Below are 18,246 nucleotides of genomic sequence, written 5' to 3'. Positions count from 1 at the left end.
CCAGGCAGGCTCCCCGGACCCTGCCACGGGCCTCAGCTCTGACGTGCACCCCAATGTCGCCTGCAGGGTCCCCCGACTCCCGCTACATCCGCGTGGAGACGTGCATGTTCATGATCAAGCTTCCCCAGTACTCCTCCCCGGAGATCATGCTGGAGAAGCTGCGCTGCGCCATTCACTACCGGGAAGACCCCCTAAGTGGCTGATGGAAGAAAGCGCCAAAGCTGGCCTTCACCGTGGCGCCGCTGTGCCGGCCTGGGGAGCCTGCGCTGCAGGCGGCCCCCTCCAGGGCCCTGCGCAAGGAGTTGGCGACATTTTGCTTTTCTGAACTTTGGTCCGTGTTCAGGGTCTCTCAGGAGACTTCGCCTTTGTCCTTGTCCATTTCGTGGTGGGTGGGTCGGTCCTTTTGCTGCCTGTTTTGGTGTATGTGTATGATAGTTTAGTTCCTGGACAGTTTGTGTCTAATTTGATCTTCCTGGACATTGCCCCTCGTGGCTACCAGGTTCTGATGCCCTGAGGTGTCCGCTGGTTGCTCGCCACGGAGCCCCCGCAGGCGGCAGCTGGGATGACCGCAGCCAGCGGCCTGGCCTCCCTCCTGGAGAGCCAGCCTCCCAAGCAGCTCCCGGGAGCCTCCTTCCATCTTGAAATGGTGGGGCTGTTGTCCAAACAGGCAGGAGACAGACAGGGAGCTGGATGTTCATTTTCCTGCTTTACAATTGGTTCCTGGCCTTGGTTTTCCGGAGGAAAAGCGCACAGTGGCCCCGCCCCACCACGCAGCCCCATCTGCCTCCAGCTTCCAGGCCTCTTGGCTGCGTTCCCCGAGGCGTCCAGGGAGCGGAGACCCAGGGGCCACTCCAGGCCTCCATTCGGAGGGGCAGGCTGGGGTGTCCCGGCCCAGCATGGACAGGACATCCGGAGCTGGACAGTGCTCAAGGTGGGCCTTTCCCAAAACTGATCAGGAAAGCACAGACTCGGGCGTCCTCTGCTGCTGTGCGCAGAGATGGCGCTTCCCTACGAGGAACAGAAAAGGGCTCCGGGCCCACTTTCAAGACTGAGGTGCTCTGCTCAACCCAGGGTCTACGTCAACGACTCAGACCTGCAGGTCCAGATGGAGACTCCAGAGGGTCCCTCTGCCACCCCACCCCGGCCACCCACCCAACATTCCTCCTGCCCCGAGTAAGTGTGCGCATGCCAGGGCTGAACTGCCCGCGGGTACACCCAACACCCAGTGCATTGGAGCCCCAAGTAAGTTTCTGCCCAGTGGTACTTTGTGCAAGAGCGGCCCAGACGTCCTTGGAGGCTGTCACTTGGCTTTGTCAGCTCCCACGAAGGCTGACGCTGCATGACATCGCCCGGGAGGGCCTGCCCTGTGCACGGGAGGACCGCATCCCCTTCCCCGCGGCCCGAGCAACAGTGGCTCCCCCCTCCTGTGCTTAGGAAAGACCCTCCCCCAAGCCTGAGGACAAGATCAGCCTAGTCCCTGGTGATGCCACAGCCACACCGGGCAAGGGTCACCCCAGATGAGTGTCCACCGCAAGTCCGCTGCTCTGAAAGAAGACGGCTGGCGCCCCCACCCCCGCCCCTGGATTGAGGCGCGGGGCACCTCGGGATGCGCTCCCACAAGGATCCTCTCACTTCACTTCTGCGTAATGAAAGAGCCTTTGAATTATCACAGGTGGTTTCTTCCCCGTATCTACGTTCTTGGTTCCCTCCAATCCACATCCCTTGAAGGGACTTGGAGTCTGTCAGCTGCCTCTCTGAGAGGGGTTCTGGAAGCTTCTGTCGACCCATCACTTGGTCAGAAGACGAGAGCCGTGAATGGGAAAGCGCTGCTAACTCAGCTGCTTCTCCCAGAGCACACTGAGGTCCAGACAGATCCAAACCGCGGCCCTAAACTACGTGTGCTGTAAAGTTACTTGATGTATATTTATTATAATTATTTATGGTTGCATTTAACAGACTTTTCATTCAATCCGATGCGATTTACACTATGCTGTGTAAAGGAAGCTCACTACAGGAAAAAAAAAAAGTCACACCAATAAATAACCTTCATCTAATTCTGATTTACCCTAAGTGTGCGATCATCTACTCTTGCTGAGCAAGTTCAAAGCTTGGAGTTGCTTGGACGGCTCTGGTCCTTGAGCGCCGCCAAGTGGCTGGGAATTAAAGTGTTTCTAATGATGATGGTCTGTGCAGTCCGTGATTTTTACTCCACCAGGCTTCTGACCTGCCCACCTTGCCCATGGAAGACACAGCTGAAGGAGCCAGAGCCAAGGTCAGGGCCGAGCTGAGCCTGCGTGTCCTGCCATCCATTCTGTGCTCCCCTGCCTGGGGTAGGGTTTCCACAGCAGAAGTATATAGTACAGCTCACCACTTTGTGCCACAGCGATGCATGAAGAGGTAAGAAGCTGGCAGGGCTCGCTCTCCCTCCCCACCGCCATGCGTGTGTGTGTGTATCCGTCCCTGCGTGCCCTCCCCACATAGCCTCTAGCATCTGTGCCTGAGAACCTAACTTGGTTCTCATTTATCGTGAGAATCCTCGCTCATACCACCTCTTTTCCCCCTCCCTCATGAATGCACTTTCAGAGCAAGGATCTCCACTGGGTGTTCAACAGGAGAGCACGGGGCACGCATCTTCCCTTCCTCATCCTGTGTGTGGCCCAGGGTGCTGGAAGTAGATGGGCACAGCCCCTCCTAGCAAAGAGAAGACCTTTGTTTAGATTTAAATGCTGGGGGTTGCGACCTGTGCTCCTCCTGGCTAAGTACAGAAAGCATTCCTCTATTCTCCAACTCCAAGGCTATCTTCTTGGGTTGTCTCTTGAAAAAAATGAGTACACCTTAAAAGTATGCCATCCAAACCTGGTGCCAGTGGCTCACGCCTGTAATCCTAGCTACTCTGGAGGCTGAGATCTGAGGATCATGGTTCAAAGCCAGCCCCGGCAGGAAAGCCCCTGACACTCTTATCTCTAATTAGCCACCAGAAAACCAGAAGTGGAGATGTGACTCAAAGTGGTAGAGCACTAGCCTTGAGCACAAAGAGGCTCAGGGATAGCACCCAGGCCCTGAGTTAAACCCCAGAACCAGCAAAATAATAGCATATATTTACTGCACTACCAAAAGGGTTAAAAAGATAAAGACAGTAAGGGAAGATTGGAACAATCAGAACTCAAAATTGCTATGAATCTGGGCACTGGTGGCTCACCTATAATCCCAGCTATTCGGGAGACTGAGATATGGAGGATTGACGTATAAAGCCAGCCCACATGGCAAAGTCTGGTATAAAGCCAGCCCACATGGCAAAGTCTGAGACTCCATCTCCAAATGAATCATCAAAAAGATTATAAAATGTATATCAAGTGGTAGAGCACCAGCTGTGAGTGAAGACAGCTGAGCAAAAGTGCAAGAACCTGAGTTCAAAACAAACCTGTCAGTGGCAATGTAGCTACAACTGTGTTTAGAAAACACTAGCACCAAATACTCTTATCTCCTGCACTGGAAATGCTCCTGGGTGTAAACCCAACCGGAATATATACATACACTTACCAAATGACATACATGCCTGCAATAATGCGCACAGCCCAGCCACAAACTAGTGAAGCTCCTCCACAGAACACTGCACAGCAGCGTGGGCGACTGAGCCCTAACCAGCCTCACAGGAAGCACTCACCGTGCCGTGAGGCCGTGACACTACTGCACGTTCGCGTGGCTCAGGTGGCAGAGTGCCAGCTGTGAACAAGGCAAGCAAGTGTGAGGCTCTGAGTTCAAGCCCCAGTAACAAAAGAACGTAAGGATCAAAGGATGTGGTTAAAATCATCCATGGAATAGAAAAACAGAGACAACTGAAAAGAGTAGCAACCAAGAGAAACATAATTCAGGAAACGTGGAGAAAAAGAGGATATGAGTTTCCAGACAAAGTACTCATTAAGTAACTTAAAGTAGAAGGAGAACATGGTACTACACAAGTTGTCAAACGGAGAGAGCCCAAAATCAGCTGCAGGGAGAAAATGAGTCGTGTGAGCCAGAACTGAAAGGGAAGCAATACCACGAAGCTCATTCTCTCAAGCTTTACACTCATGCCAAACCAGACAAACAACAATAATATTATTACGGTCTAGCTGGGCCCTTCATCCAGTTTCTTAATAGAACTAATGAAAACATGATAAAGTCTAGGCAGGTGCTGGAGGCTCATGCCTGTCATCCTAGCTACTCAGGAGGCTGAGATCTGAGGATCACAGCTCAAAGCCAGCTTCAGCAATAAACCACCAGAAAACCGGAATTGGCATTGTGGCTCAAGTGGTAGAGCACTGGCCTTGAGCACAAAGAGCTGAGGAACAGCGCCCAGGCCCTGAGTTAAATTAAAAAAAAAAAAAATTACAGCACCAAATTCAAAGAAAGAAAAACCTACCCATCTAGAATTCTATACCTAACAAAAATATCTTTCAAATGGAGAGAACTGGAAAACCCAGACAAATCAGACATGTAGTTGAGAAAGTATGTGCTTAATGGATTCAAGATTGTCCTTTTGAGACTAAATGAAAACTTCTAAACCTAGATGGTGATAATGGTGTGACACAATAAATTAGCGCCACCCATGTACAAACATGAAAATGATTAAACCGTTTAAGTTTCATGTTAGTTGTTTTACCGTGATTTCTAAAGTGGAGACCCAGGTTGTGGTGGTGTGCCAAGGTGTCCCTGCTATACAGAAAAAGGCTGGAGACAGGAAGATAGCTCATCACAGGATTTCAAGAGCAGTTGAGGCAGCACAGCAAGACCCCAGCTTTTTTTTTTTTTTTAAAGCCAGGTATAGTGGCACCTACTTGTACTACCAGCACTCACAGAGGTCAAGCCATCAAGGCCACACCCAGTGTTAATGACACATGCCTACAATCAGGAGGCTGACATCAGGACTGACGTTCAAAGCCAACCTCGGCAGTAAAGTCCACCAGACTCCATATCCAACTCACCAGTAAAATGCTGTCCCGCAGGCCTGGTTCAAGTGGTATAGTGCCAGCGGTTGCTGAGTTCAAGCTACTGTACCTGCATGCATACACATGTAGGTGCACTCAATGCGTGCACACACACACACACACACACACACACACAAACGGGCCAGGCACCAGTGACTCAAGCCTGAGATTAGGATTTCGGTGGGAGGCAACCTGCATGTAAAGGGATTTCTTCAGTCAACAGGTGCGTGCCTGTTACCCCAGCTGTGTGGGAGGCCAGGATGAGGGGATCACAGCCCCAGGCCAGCCTGGACACAAGCATAACGGCACGTGTGCCTGTCCTTAGAGCTATGGCAGGAAGCCCAAAGTAGGCAGACTGGTCCAGGAGGGAAAAGGATTAAAAGAATGACAAAGCAAATGTGATAGAAAAAAAAATACTGTCAAATGAATCATTCAGAAACACAGCAGTGAATACCAGAAAAAAAAAATTAAGCCTCAACACTATTGGCTTTGGGGAGATGATTTAAGATGAATATTCAATTGTTCAGCTGCACTCTTAGTTACAGGTAAGACTTTAAAGATTTTCAGATTATATCCACTCTCTAAGCTATTAGGAACTATCCATTCCTAAAAACTGAAAGCAAATGAGTCCACCGTGATTGGATACAGCCAAGCCCCACCCTTGGGGTGTGGGGGGACACGCCTGCCCCTCCCTCCACCCGCAGCTGAGGGCGGGAAGAGCTGTACTTCAGATACCAGGGACCGCCAAGCCAGTGGCCGCTCTTGGGCCACAGTTTTCCTTCTTCCTGAGCTCGAGCAGGGTAACATCTCACCCCAGCACAGTGCTCTTTCTTCTCAGGATGAGTCTTTGTTCAGAGTCCTCGATGTGTCAAAAGCAAGTGCACAGGGTTCTGTAAATTGCTACTGTTTCCATGTGCCTTACTTGCCACCACGCACTGGCCCTCCCTCTCCTCTCGCCCCTTCCCCCCCCCCCCCCCCAGTAGCTTGTTGGAAAACAAATGAGCTTCAAATGAGCTAGGGGGCTGAAAGGCTCTGCGCAAACCGCAATGGGCAGAGTGGGCAGAGAAAGTCCCAGCAAGGAGCCACTACGAGAGCGCGTGCAGGCTGCTTGGGTTTTGTTTCGAGCTGAAGTCCTGGCTGTCCTTGGCCTTCCAAGGGCTGCGAATACAGAGGTGTATCTCTGTGCCTGGCTCCAAATTGAGGCTTGCGAACAATCTGCCCTTCACTGTTCAGTCAGAGCCCCCTCCCCGGCCCCCTGAGCTATCACTGGAGCTTCAGCAAGCCTCTCCCTGAAAAGCTGCCACACCAGGCGCCGTGGCTCACACCCATCTCCCCACAGGCGGTGGAGAGGCAGGATCATGGCAGGCACAAAGCCTGCCCAGGTCAAAACTGTTGAGCCGCAGGGTACAGGCACAGCTCGGGGGGCAAGCCCCGGATGCCCACGGCGGGGCTGCCAGGTGATGGGGTACTGAAGAAACTGCCCGCCACCAGCTCCCTGAGTCTCCACGGAGCCGACAGCCTGGCTGAACTCCAAGTACAAACTTTATTTCTATTACAATGAACAGATAATAATTATAATAGTAAAATCAAAAGAAGGGAAAGGGGCTCTAGCAGCGCTTTCCAAGCCTAGGCCTGGGGCCTCCGTCCTGACCACAGCAGGGCCCAGCCAGGACAGGCAGCCACCAGCTGCCCGAGGAGAGGGCAGTGAGGACCGGAAGCCACAGCAGCCACCGGAACAGGAGGCAGCGATGCCCCCAGCACGCACCTATGCTCCACTCCCCTCAGGCCTCCTTCCTGACACCGTGACTGGCCTACGAGCGAGCATCAGAGGCCGGAGGCTGGAGCTGGTCAGGAAGCACACAGGGAAGGTCCCAAAAGTCCCAAGCTTAAGAGCCCACAGGAAAAAAAAAATCACTGGTGGCTGCCAGATTTCTAAACCCCCCCCCTCCCCCTTCCCTCCACCAGGACTGCAAAGCACCAAGGAGCGGCGGCGGCGGCAGTGTCAAAACACAGAGCCTGGTGGGCAGAGCCATGAGAGGCAGTGGAGGCCGGGAGGCACGTCCTCCGCGGCCTCCCTCACACCCAGAGTCCTGCAGCACAAGCCCAAAGACACAAAATGGCCAGAACCTAGAAAAAGTAAAAAATCCACAAAGCCTCTCCTGCCTGAAAAGCCTGAGAGAAAGGCCAGCGGTGGCAAGTGCTGTGTGCATAGAAGGTGGGTGCAGGGCGCGGGGCGCAGGGCTCAAGCCTCTGGATGTCATCACTCCTCCTCTTCCTCAGCATCGCCAGCCCCCTGTGGCTTTGGCTTCGCCTGCACCAGAGCAACACAAAGGCAGGCTGAGCGGCGGAGGGAATGGGCTGAAGCCCCCTCTCCAAAGGCCAAAGGAAGTCCTTCCCACAACCAGCCCCACCTCGCCTGCCACCCCGCTACCTTTGCGCCTCGGCTGCGGTAGTTGGCAGCGGCGGGGGCGGCCCGGGAGCTCCTGCTGCCTTCACTCCTGCTGCTGGAAGAAAAGGGAGAAACACCAGCTCCCGAGATGCCCCTGAGCAGAGTCCAATGGTGAAGGGACACCGAGAACCCAGCGGTGCCCAGAGCGGCCCTTCGCAGCAAATCAACAAGAAAGCTGGTGGACAGCTGAGGAACTCTGGGAATCAGGCAACTCGGGGCAGAGCTGCCTCCAGCGAGGGCGGGCCGGCAGGCGGGCGGGCCGCGGAGGCAGCGCGTGCTCAGCACGCCAAGGCCAGTAACCAGACCCGACCACGCGCCCCTGCGCTGTGCTCAAGTGCCAGCGCCAAGTACCACCCTAGCTACCCATGCTTACCTGGCTCCATAGCCCCCCGCAGGCCCACGGGGGAGGGAGGGCACCAGGTTTTCGGGGTAGAGATTTCGGATGGAGTGAATCACTGAGGGGTGGTCCGTGGCCATTGAGCTATTCTGCCCTCCCCCGCTCCGCCCCCGGAGCTCCTGGCCGTCTGCATTGTTGAGCTTCAGCACTCGTGGAGGGCTGGGCTGGTACCCAGACCTGGGGCCTGGCGTTGATTTTAACAGTCGGTTGCAGGTTGCAGTCATATTATTCATGGGTCTGCTGGGAGGCAGAGGATAGGCGGAGCCTTTTGCAGTCCCCTGCTTGGTGTCCTCCACGTAACCAGAAGACAGGTCTCCTGGGAAGAGACAAGAGTCAGCCTGAGAGCAAAGTCTACTCTTGCTATTAATGCTGGATTTGGGGCAGGAACTGAACTATTCTGAATAGAAACAACGGGCCCCCTAAAGGATACTAGAACTCCGAACTCCAGGAGAGAATCAGGACGATCTACTCCACACACTAGTGAGTCTCCTAATGGTCAGTAAGTCTCCTAATGGTTCACAAAGTGTGTGTGCGAGCCTCATTTCTAATTGGTTCTACAGTGGTAAGTTTGAGAACAGTCCACCTTTCTAGCCATGAGTCTTGTGACTAACAGCAGTACTAACAGTGCATGCACAGGAGATGCACAGCTAATTCTAATGGGACTCACGGCTACCCAGAGCCTTTATCCCAGCACTGCAGCCTCAGGACGACAGCTCAGGAGAACAGGGGCACTCAACTGGCCCCAGTGGAGCTTCCCAGGAGACCCTTGGTGCCAGGTAACCCAAGATCCCCACAACCCCCAGAAGGCAACAGATGAGGGGCGGAGGGTACAGAGCCAGCGGCGGGCCAGGCCACGGCTGTGTGCAGCCGGGCGGGTACCCTGGTGCCTGCTGCGCCTCCGGAGCTGCTCTGGTGAGGCCTCCTGCCGCTGAGGATCCTGTCTCCGGAAGCCCTCCGTCCCGTGGCTGTGTGCCGTGGCTGGGCGCTGGTCACACTGGTCCTAAACAAGCAAAACCAAAACTAGTCATCCGAATTGAGAGGGCTGGGAGCAAAGGGGGCACAGCAGGTAGAGTGACAGGCACTCAGCAGGTCCTGGAAGGAAGAAGCCCACAGTGGGGACAAGCAGCCATCCCACAGCATCAAAGGCACTGAGGGCACAAAGGAAGGGCTGGCCACGGGGGCCAGAGAAGCATGCCATGCATGCTGACTAGTGCAGCTCGCTTGATGGTCTCCAGTGGTTCATCCAATACCTAGATTCCTTTTTTTTTTGGCCATTCCTGGGGGCTTGAACTCAGAGCCTGGAGACTGACCCTGAGATTCTTTTGCTCAAGGCTAGCACTCTACCCCTTGAGCCACAGCACCACTTCCAGCTTTTTCTGTGTAGGTGGTGCTGAGGAATAGAACCTAAGGCTCCATGCTTCATGCATGCTAGGCAAGCACTCTACCACTGAGCCACCTTCCCAGCCCAATGCTTAGATGTCTTACAAAAGTGAAGTAAAGCTGGCACCTGTGGCTCAGGCAGGAAAACTGAAAGGCTCTGTGCCCACATAAATGCAGTCCTGGTTTGAGGTCCGTGGCCAGAAGGCAGGCCCTCAGATAGCTCCCAAAACAGGGCATGAATTTCTGAACAGGTGGAAAGGCTAAAGTGCAGAAAGCTCAAATTCACTCACAGAGGTTCAACAGACAGACAAGACACTCCAGGAACTTGTACCTGGTGATGGAACAGCACCTCTTCCTCTAGCTGCACCCCACAAAATTCACATGGGATGATGATGCTGCCTTCCACAGGAGAGAGAGTATTTAGGCCTGTTATAAAGCCTAATTGGTCATATGTCGCCTGCTGCAGAATGTTCTGGAAAAGATCGCCAGGATCCTCCACCCGGCTGGAAGAAGAGCTGTCAGGACCAAGTGAAGGTAAGGCACGTGATGGATTACAGCTTGTCTGTCATTAAAAAACAAACACCGAGTTTTAAAAATCAGAGGTTAAAATCAAAGCATTTTACTACTACTTAATATTGAGGAGGGCTAAAAAAGGATGAGGAGAACATAACTAGAATCTTTACTTTTAAACATTTCTTTATTGGTTTACTTTATGGTTTTGGGTGGTTCTGGTTATTGAACCTATTGCTGTATACACAGTAAGTCCACACTCTATCACTTGAGCCATGCCTCTAGCCTTGTCTCAGGCCAACCCTGAACTCTGTATCCACCTGCGTTCACCTCCTGAGCACCATACCTAGCCGGATGAGCTTGTATGTGTGGACGGCACTAGGACTAGAACCCAAAGCACATCCCTCATCTCCTAGACTGTTTTCCTATTTTGTTCATGTGATTGTTCTTTCTAAATTTGCAAAGACCCAAGATACTACCAAACTAAGAGAAAGATGCAAATATTACTTTTTTTTTTTTTTTCATCGGTCGTGGGCCTGAGCTCTGGGCCTGGGCGCTGTCCCTCAGCTCTTCAGCTCAAGGCCAGCACTCTACCACTTGAGCCACAGCACCACTTCCGGCTTTTTTCTTTTTGCTTATGTGGTGCTGAGGAATCGAACCCAGGGCCTCATGCATGCAAGGCAAGCGCTCTACCACTGAGCCACCCTCCCAGCCCAGCCCTGCACTCTTGCTTGGCTTCTTTGATCAAGGCTTGAACTCTTCCACTTGAGCACACCTCTACTTCCAGGTTTTTATGCTTAATTGGACAAAAAGAGTCTCAAGCTTTTTTTTTTTTTTTTGGCCTTGGACTGGTTTCAAACCTTAGCCCTCAAATCTCACCTCCTGAGTAGTTAGGATTACAGGCGTGAGCCACTGGCACCCAACCTGGTTATTATTCCTATTAGTAAGTTTTCTTTTGCTGCTTCTAAATCAGTAAGTACATGTATTAAGTGTATTATCCCATTCATGAAGGAAAGTCTGCTCCATTACCTAGAGCACAGAGTATTTAGCAATTTTGGAAATGCTGCATTAGGCCAAACAGTCAGAGTTGAGTGGAATCCCTTGTAAAAATAGCAGGATGGTGCAAGTCTGTAGTCCCAGTCCCACTTGGGAGGCTGAGAAAAGAGTTAAGAGCAGCCTCAGACATCCAGCAAGACTGTTTCCGAGGTACTCAGAAGGCTGCCATCTGAGAATCAAAGTTCAAAACCAGCCTGAGCAAGAAAGTCCACGAAGACTCTTATCTTTAAAAAAAAAAAATCACCAAAAGCCGGGCGCCGGTGGCTCACACCTGTAATCCTAGCTACTCAGGAGGCTGAGATCTGAGGATCGCGGTTCAAATCCAGCCCGGGCAGGAAAGTTTTGAAACTCTTATCTCCAATAAACTGCTAGAAAACCAGAAGTGGTGCTGTGGCCCAAGTAGGAGAGCGCTTGCCTTGAGCTGAAGAGCACAAAGGCAGCGCCCAAGCCCATAGTTCAAGCCCCACGACCGCCGGAAAAAAAACACCAAAAACAAAACACCAAAAAGCCGGGCGCTGGTGGCTCACGCCTATAACTCTAGCTACTCAGGAGGCTGAGATTCTGAGGATCGCGGTGCAAAGCCAGCCAGGTCAGGAAAGACCGTGAGACTCCTATCTCCAATAAACCACCAGAAAACTGGAAGTGGCACTGCTGTAGCTCAAGTGGTAGAGTGTTTGCCTTGAACTGAAGAGCTGAGGGACAGCGCCCAGGCCCAGAGTTCAAGCCCCACGACGACCAACCAAAAGCAAAAACAAAAAACACCAAAAGGTTGGAAGTGGAGGTGTAATTCAAGTGGCAGGATGCCAGACTTGAGCCAAAAAAAAAAAAGCTAAGACCCAGTGCCCAGGCCTTGAGTTCTAGCCTCAGTACTAGCACAAAAAATAAATAAAAATGGAAAGAATAAAAGAAAAAAGGAAAGAATCAGGGAAACTCAGAAGCTACCATGGAGGAACTTGGTTCAGAGGTGCAAACCTCCAAATCACCCAGAAATGATCTCACAGGGCGACAGCCGGAATGAACATGGTGTTTCTAGGAGGAAAAAAGGCCGACTTCCACAGCCACACATCAGCTGGCCACTGAGTGCGCATGACTTCACCAACTGCGCAGTTCGGTTCTCAACACACCTGGTGGTCAATCAGCAGGTCTTCTGGGTAGAGCTCTTCACAAAATTCACAAGGCAGCATGGTCTCATCTGCTGCACCTAGATAAGCTCACAACAACAAAAACGGAATTGATTAAAAGCAACAAAAGTGAGAACCTAGCCAGGCAAAGTGTCTCCTAATCCTAGCTACTTGGTAGTCAGAGATTGGGGGATGAAAATTCGAGACTCAATCTCAACCAATGGCCGAGTGCGGTGGCACAGGCCCAGTGGTGCATGCCTGCCATCCCCCGTGACACACGCATATACGCACACATATACATATTCCAGGTTGGTACAGTAGCTAACGCCTAATCCTGGCCGAGATCCACAAGATTGCAGTCCAGGCTAGCCTACGCAAAACAGCAAAACCCAAGCAAAAAACAAAAAGGGCTAAACACAAGGCCCAAGAGGGAGAGTGCCCCCCTAGCCAGGAAGCCTTGAGTTAAATCCCAGTACCTACAAAAATGTGTGACAATGTTACACGTTGTATAATGTAACAAAAATTAGTCTAAGGCAGAATATTCACACCTACCTTTCCTATCAATCAAAGAACCGGGACCACTGTGCAGCTGCTCCGCCTCGCACACAGCCTGCCAGAAGTCCTGCTCTGCCAAGCTGGAGGCCTGGCCTTCACTCTGCAAACTGAGGGCCAGCATGAAGTCCAGATTTGCGCTATCTTCACCACTCTTTGTGGGGGGCTGCTGGCTTCTGTTCCTTTCCTGCCTTTCTTGTTCTTCAACTGAACAAAAACAATCAGCACTCAAGATACGTTGGAGATATAGCCAGACCTCAAGCTTCCAAATCTACACGAGTCCATCGGCACCCTCTGAACCTTAAGTGTGCCATCAGATTAAGATGCGCTATTATATTACAGTATCTTACTGATCTGCAACGCTGGAATGGGGGCATGGCTGGGGGGTGGACAAGCATGAGACCTGAGTTGCGAGGGGTGGAACGCGGGTGGCATGCTTGCCTAACTCCAAGGACGTGGGTTCCCTCCCCAGCACAAGAAAAGTCACTCAGTTACTAAGCACCACTATTGGCCAGGCACTGGCCTAAACATTTTGCATGTACTTCCTGTTGAGAACTGAGCTCATACATGGAAAGCACTCTGCAGAAACAAATATAAGGCGTATCAGCTACTTGCAGCAACAGCAGCATCAACCCTACAGAAATCTACCAAGGTTCTGACATTGCTATTGCACAGGAAAAGGAGGAACTCTACTCTCCTCAGCCTGGCCGACTTCTGCTATCATAATCTGCATGGCCTCATTTGCCCCAGGGATGCTGCTGCCATTCCCGGGGTACCCTAACCCCAAATGTAACTCACACAGATTATTCTGAATTGGAAAATGGGCTGGCACGTTCCTTTGGCTTGAAGTCCTGCTGTGCACAGAGTCTGACTCAAGGCTTCTCAGGGGCCTCGAGGACAGCCGCACAGGTGGGTCCAGAGACTCGATCTGTCTGAGGAGCTGGGAAGCAATCCAGATTCTGTCTTGACCCCACGCCTCATCATACGCATTAGGAGACATAGCTGTGGTGTTCCTCTTTTCCACTTCCTCTCTGCCACAAACGGCAGGGTGAGTCTTCAGGTCTTTCACGAGGACATTGCGTCCACAGCTGCCGCACGGCTCCGTCCGGGCCCCACAGTACTCTTCATGCTCCTTCAGTTTGAGAACAGCAAGTTCCAAATCACAGTGCTGGCAGAGCGCAAGCCGCAGAGGGCAGTCGGTCTCCTGCAACACACGGCAATGAGCAGTTAACACACACTCTTAAGAGGCTGTGCCTTTAGGACCAGAAAAGAAAACTCCAATCTTCTCTTTCACCCTTAGCTTTCTTGGTCAGCTCGTTTTCTAAGGGTTTGAAAACTACAGTTTCCTGTGTGTCTCCAGAGTTCTTCAAGAAACACTTAGAAGGAATCTTCAAAGCTGCTCTGCCATCATGTAGTTTTGTTCACCGATAACTAAAAATCAGCCAAGGCAAGGTGCTGGTGCTCACGCCTGTAATCAATCCTAGCTACTCAGGAGGCTGAGATCTGAGGATCACAGTTCAAAGCCAGCAAGGTCAGCAGTCTGTGAGACTCTGATCTTCAATGAACTACCAGAAAAGGGGAAGTGCTGTGGCTCAAAGTGATGGTGTTAAGCAAAAAAACTCAAGAACAGGGGCTGGGAAGGTGGCTCAGTGGTAGAGTGCTTGCCTTGCATGCTGAGGCCCTGGGTTCGATTCCTCAGCACCACATAAGCAGAAAAAGCCGGATGGGAAGGTGGCTCAGTGGTAGAGTGCTTGCCTTGCATGCATGAGGCCCTGGGTTCGATTCCTCAGCACCACATAAGCAGAAAAAGCCGGAAGGGCTGCTGTGGTTCCAGTGGTAGAGCGCTAGCCTTGAGCTGAAGAGCTGAGGGTCAGCGCCCAGGCCCAGAGTTCAGGCTCCATGACCAGCAAAAAAAAAAAAAAAGACTGTTAGCTTTCCCAAAGTATTTTCCTGAAAAATGTGAATGGGCCCCAGGTAAGGCTTCTCTAAAAGATATGAGAACAGTACATAAAATGAACTTGACATTGAGTCTGAACTCCACATAAGTGTTTGATCTATCCAAAGGACATGGTGTAGAGCTGGGAAGGTGGCTCAGTGGTAGAGCGCTTGCCTTGCATGCATGAGGCCCTGGGTTTGATTCCTCAGCACTACATAAGCAAAAAGAAAAAAAGCCGGAAGTGGCGCTGTAGCTCAAGTGGTAGAGCCTTAGCCTTGAGCTGAAGAGCTGAGGGACAGTGCCCAGGCCCAGAGTTCAGGCCCCACAACTGGACCCAAAAAAAACAAAAAAGAAAGGACATGGTGTAGAGTTCCTGGTGCCACACACTAGTACAAACTCCACTTGGACTCTGTTGCAACCATTCAGGTTATGTACTGCCCAGTTGACAAAGCCATGCTAAAGTTCAGGAATGGCCTCCTCCCACCCAGCCTTCCCCTACAAGAAAACCCTCCACAACTAGCTTCCAACTGTACCCTCCTTCTTTATGATTTAAAATATCTTTGCAGGGGAGTTGGGAAGGTGGCTCAGTGACAGAGTGCTTGCCTCACATACATGAGGACATGGGTTCGATTCCTTAGCACCACTTAAGCAAAAAGAAAAAAGCCGGAAGTGGCACTGTGGCTCAAGTGGTAGAGCGCTAGCCTTGAGCTGAAGAGCTGAGGGACAGTGCCCAGGCCCAGAGTTCAGGCCCTACGACTGGACCCCCCCCCAAAAAAAAAAAACAACAAATAAAAAAAACTCAAGGACAGTGCCCAGGCCCTGAGTTTAATCCCCACAGCTGACATGAAGGGAGGGAGGGAGGGAGGAAGGGAAGGAGGGAGGGAAAAGAAAAGAAAAAAAATTATAAGTCTATCAAACTGTTTTCCATGTGCTCTGAAATCTTAGTAAGAACAACCCATGTAAGTTCCTCCCTTCATAGTACATGACTACGAACCTCATGCTTCTTCAACTGCCTCTTCTCCAGCTTCTTGTTACATTTGCAGACCACCTAGGGTAAAAAGTGAGAATAAGCTAGCTTTATTTATTTATTTATTTTGGGTCCAGCCGTGGGCCTGAACTCTGGGCCTGGGCGCTGTCACTCAGCTTTTCAGCTCAAGGCTAGTGCTCTGCCACTTGAGCCACAGCTCCACTTCCAGCTTTTTTCTTTTTGCTTATGTGGTGCTGAGGAATCGAACCCAGGGCCTCAGGCATGCAAGGCAAGTGCTCTACCACTGAGCCACCTTCCCAGCCCGTAAACTAGCTTTAAAATGACAGTGTGGGCAGGTACCGGTGGCTCACGCCTGTCATCCTAGCTACTCAGGAGGCTGAGATCTGAGGATCCCAGGTCAAAGCCAGCCTGGGCAGGAAAGTCCATGAAACTCTAATCTCCAATAAACCACCAGAAAACCAGAAGTGGTGCTATAGTTCAAGTGGTAGAACACTCGCCTTGAGCTGAAGAGCTGAGGAACAGCGCCCAGGCCCAGAGTTCAAGCCCTACAACCGACAAAAAAAAGACAATGTGGCCAGCACTAGCTACTCAGGAGGTTGTGATCTGAGGATCATGGTTCCAGGCCAGGCAAGAAAGTCCATGTGACTCTTACCACCAACAAACTATTCAGAAAAGCCAGAAGTAGTGCTATGGCTCAAGTGGTAAAGCACTAGCCTCGAGCACAAAGCAGCTCAGGGGCAGTGCCCAGGCTGAGTTCAAGCCTCAGGACCCAGCAAAAAAAAAAAAAGAACAAAGCAATACAAAAAAAAAGACAGTACGCTCTTCTCTTATTGCAAAATCACAAGTATAACATATTTATGAACAACTGCAAGTAAAGCACATCAACACTGGGGGAACTGGTGTCTCTCACCTGACTGTGTTCTGTAGCCATGTGAATCTCCATTTCGGATTTGGGAAATGGTTCCTTGCAAATGGGACACACACCAATGTTCCTTTGACAGTGGATTTCATGGATGGTAAAGTTAAACACGGGTATTTCTTTTGAGCTACAGAAACAGACCAAGACAAGACAGGCATTACTAATTGATCTGTGCCTTACCTTGAACAGTGCTATCACATGGAAATTCGTTTGATTACTGTTGTTGGGTGTTGTTTGTTGGTTTCTGCTGGTATCAATGCTTAAACCCAGGGCTCTGCCATAACTTGGCTTGCTTGCTCACAGCTGGTGCTCTACCATTTGAGCCAGGCCTTTTCTTGGCTGGTTATTTTCAAGATGGAATCTCTCAGGAAAGTAAATAAAGAGTCTAGGGCCTAGGAATATAGAGTGATACAGTGCCTGCCTAGCATGCCAAAGCCCTGGGTTCAATCCCAAGCAAGCCAAGAAAAGAAAATGAGGCTCCAGAACAGTCCATGCAACTGAGTCAGTCATTAAATGCAGGAAGCAGAGCCCCGCCTCCCAGCCCCGCCACCGCTGCTCACTCCACCCAAGCCAGCTGCCCTAGCAAATGACTAAAACAGGCAATTTTTCAAAATTGTTAAGCAGCTCTAGCTCTACTGACTTGTACAATACAGTATACAGTTGCAATTTTGACCTACCAAAAATAACACAATTTGTTACAGAGGTTAGTTTATCCTCATTTAACATTAGGTTTCAGTTCTTACCAGTTGTTACAAAGACGAGTATCCTGGTCATCGGGAAATTCCGCCATCTTTTACTCTTCTGAGAACTGCAAAGAAAGATGAACTTTCATTTCTGCTTTGGGGGTGACATGCAAAAAATAGTAAAAATTCCACGCTGGAGTTGTGGCTCCATCTGGTTAAATGCCAGGTGCCAGAAAGTGAAGTGAACATGAACACCCGCCGACTGGGCACCATGACGCGGGCCTGGGATCCTCGCTGCTCAGAGGCTGAGACTGAGGATCACAGTGTAAAGCCAGCCTGGAAGGAAAGCTGTGAGACTCTTACCTCCAATTAAACACCACAAAGCCAGAAGTGGAGCTGTAGCTCAAGCACTAGCACAAAAGCTCAGGAATAGTGCCCAGGCCCTGAGTTCAAGCCCCATGACTAACCAAAAAAAATAAACTTCTTTCTTTTTAAAGGGCAATGCAGAAAGCAAAGCGCTGTTACCTTCTCTACCAATATTTACTTCAAATTTTTCCTTTCCATGACACACACACAGAAAAATAGAAGTCTGAACACTGAGCCCTAAGAAAGGCTCTGTAATAGTTTTGGCACGATCAAACCGGCTGCCCTGGCACTGAGAATGTTTACAAACTTGTAAAAATATATCGCTTCTGGCAAAAGAACAACTTAGTGACCAAGAAAAACGAAGAAGAAGATGTATGAAGCGGATTCTCGTTGTTGGCGGCCAGGCTGAACGCTGGGCCTGGGCGCTGTCCCTGCTCCAGGCGGGCGCTCCAGCCACAGCGCCACTTCCGGTTTCCTGGTGGTTTATTGGAGAAGAGTCCCACGGCCTTTCCGGCCCGGGCTGGCTTTGAACCGCGATCCTCAGCTCTCAGCCTCCAGAGCAGGATTACAGGCGTGCACAGACTATTTAAAGAGAAAGCAGAGACAACTGGGGACGAGGTGGCGGGAACTCGGAGGAGGGCGGCCAGGGAGGCGCTTCCCAGGAAGGGGCTTCTGAACCGAGCTGCAGCCGGGCGCCGGCCCTCGCGCTACTCAGGAGGCCGAGATCTGAGACCGCGGTTCAAAGCCAGCCCGGGCGGGAAAGGCCGGCGGCGGGGGCGGCGCCCGGGCCCGGCAAGAACAAAAACCGAAACCAAACCTAAGATGCGAAGCCGCTGGGGGGGAGGCCTGGACTGAAAGCGAAAGCTCGCGGGGCCGGCCGGGGGCCGGGCTCCAGGCAGGGCTCCGACCTGCGGGCAGCCGG

The 18,246-nt window shown here is 51.4% G+C and overlaps 2 protein-coding genes across 3 annotated transcripts in view; one reads left to right on the top strand and one right to left on the bottom strand.

Annotated features, from left to right (window-relative positions):
• Hectd4 (HECT domain containing E3 ubiquitin protein ligase 4) overlaps positions 1–2,178 on the top strand; it is a 101,513-nt gene extending 99,335 nt beyond the window's left edge. For both annotated transcript variants that reach the window (XM_013023120.1, XM_013023118.1), the window contains exon 75: positions 67–2,178. In XM_013023120.1, coding sequence (XP_012878574.1) covers positions 67–203 — 137 coding nt within the window. In that variant the 3' untranslated portion in view covers positions 204–2,178. The remainder of the gene's footprint in view (positions 1–66) is intronic.
• A 4,541-nt stretch (positions 2,179–6,719) lies between these two features.
• Positions 6,720–18,246, bottom strand: part of Trafd1 (TRAF-type zinc finger domain containing 1) — a 12,399-nt gene continuing 872 nt past the window's right edge. Inside the window, exons 2-12 of the mRNA XM_013023121.1 lie at positions 17,019–17,083; positions 16,267–16,402; positions 15,363–15,416; positions 13,231–13,636; positions 12,433–12,639; positions 11,884–11,960; positions 9,525–9,755; positions 8,693–8,813; positions 7,790–8,129; positions 7,399–7,471; positions 6,720–7,278 (exon numbers count right to left, since the gene is read on the bottom strand). Of these exons, the coding sequence (XP_012878575.1) occupies positions 7,228–7,278; positions 7,399–7,471; positions 7,790–8,129; positions 8,693–8,813; positions 9,525–9,755; positions 11,884–11,960; positions 12,433–12,639; positions 13,231–13,636; positions 15,363–15,416; positions 16,267–16,402; positions 17,019–17,065 (1,743 nt within the window). The 5' untranslated portion in view covers positions 17,066–17,083 and the 3' untranslated portion in view covers positions 6,720–7,227. The remainder of the gene's footprint in view (positions 7,279–7,398; positions 7,472–7,789; positions 8,130–8,692; positions 8,814–9,524; positions 9,756–11,883; positions 11,961–12,432; positions 12,640–13,230; positions 13,637–15,362; positions 15,417–16,266; positions 16,403–17,018; positions 17,084–18,246) is intronic.

The sequence above is a fragment of the Dipodomys ordii genome, unplaced genomic scaffold (genome assembly GCF_000151885.1).
Source record: "Dipodomys ordii isolate 6190 unplaced genomic scaffold, Dord_2.0 Scaffold66, whole genome shotgun sequence".
Lineage (NCBI taxonomy): Eukaryota > Metazoa > Chordata > Mammalia > Rodentia > Heteromyidae > Dipodomys > Dipodomys ordii.
This window is presented reverse-complemented; position numbering and strand designations above follow the sequence as displayed.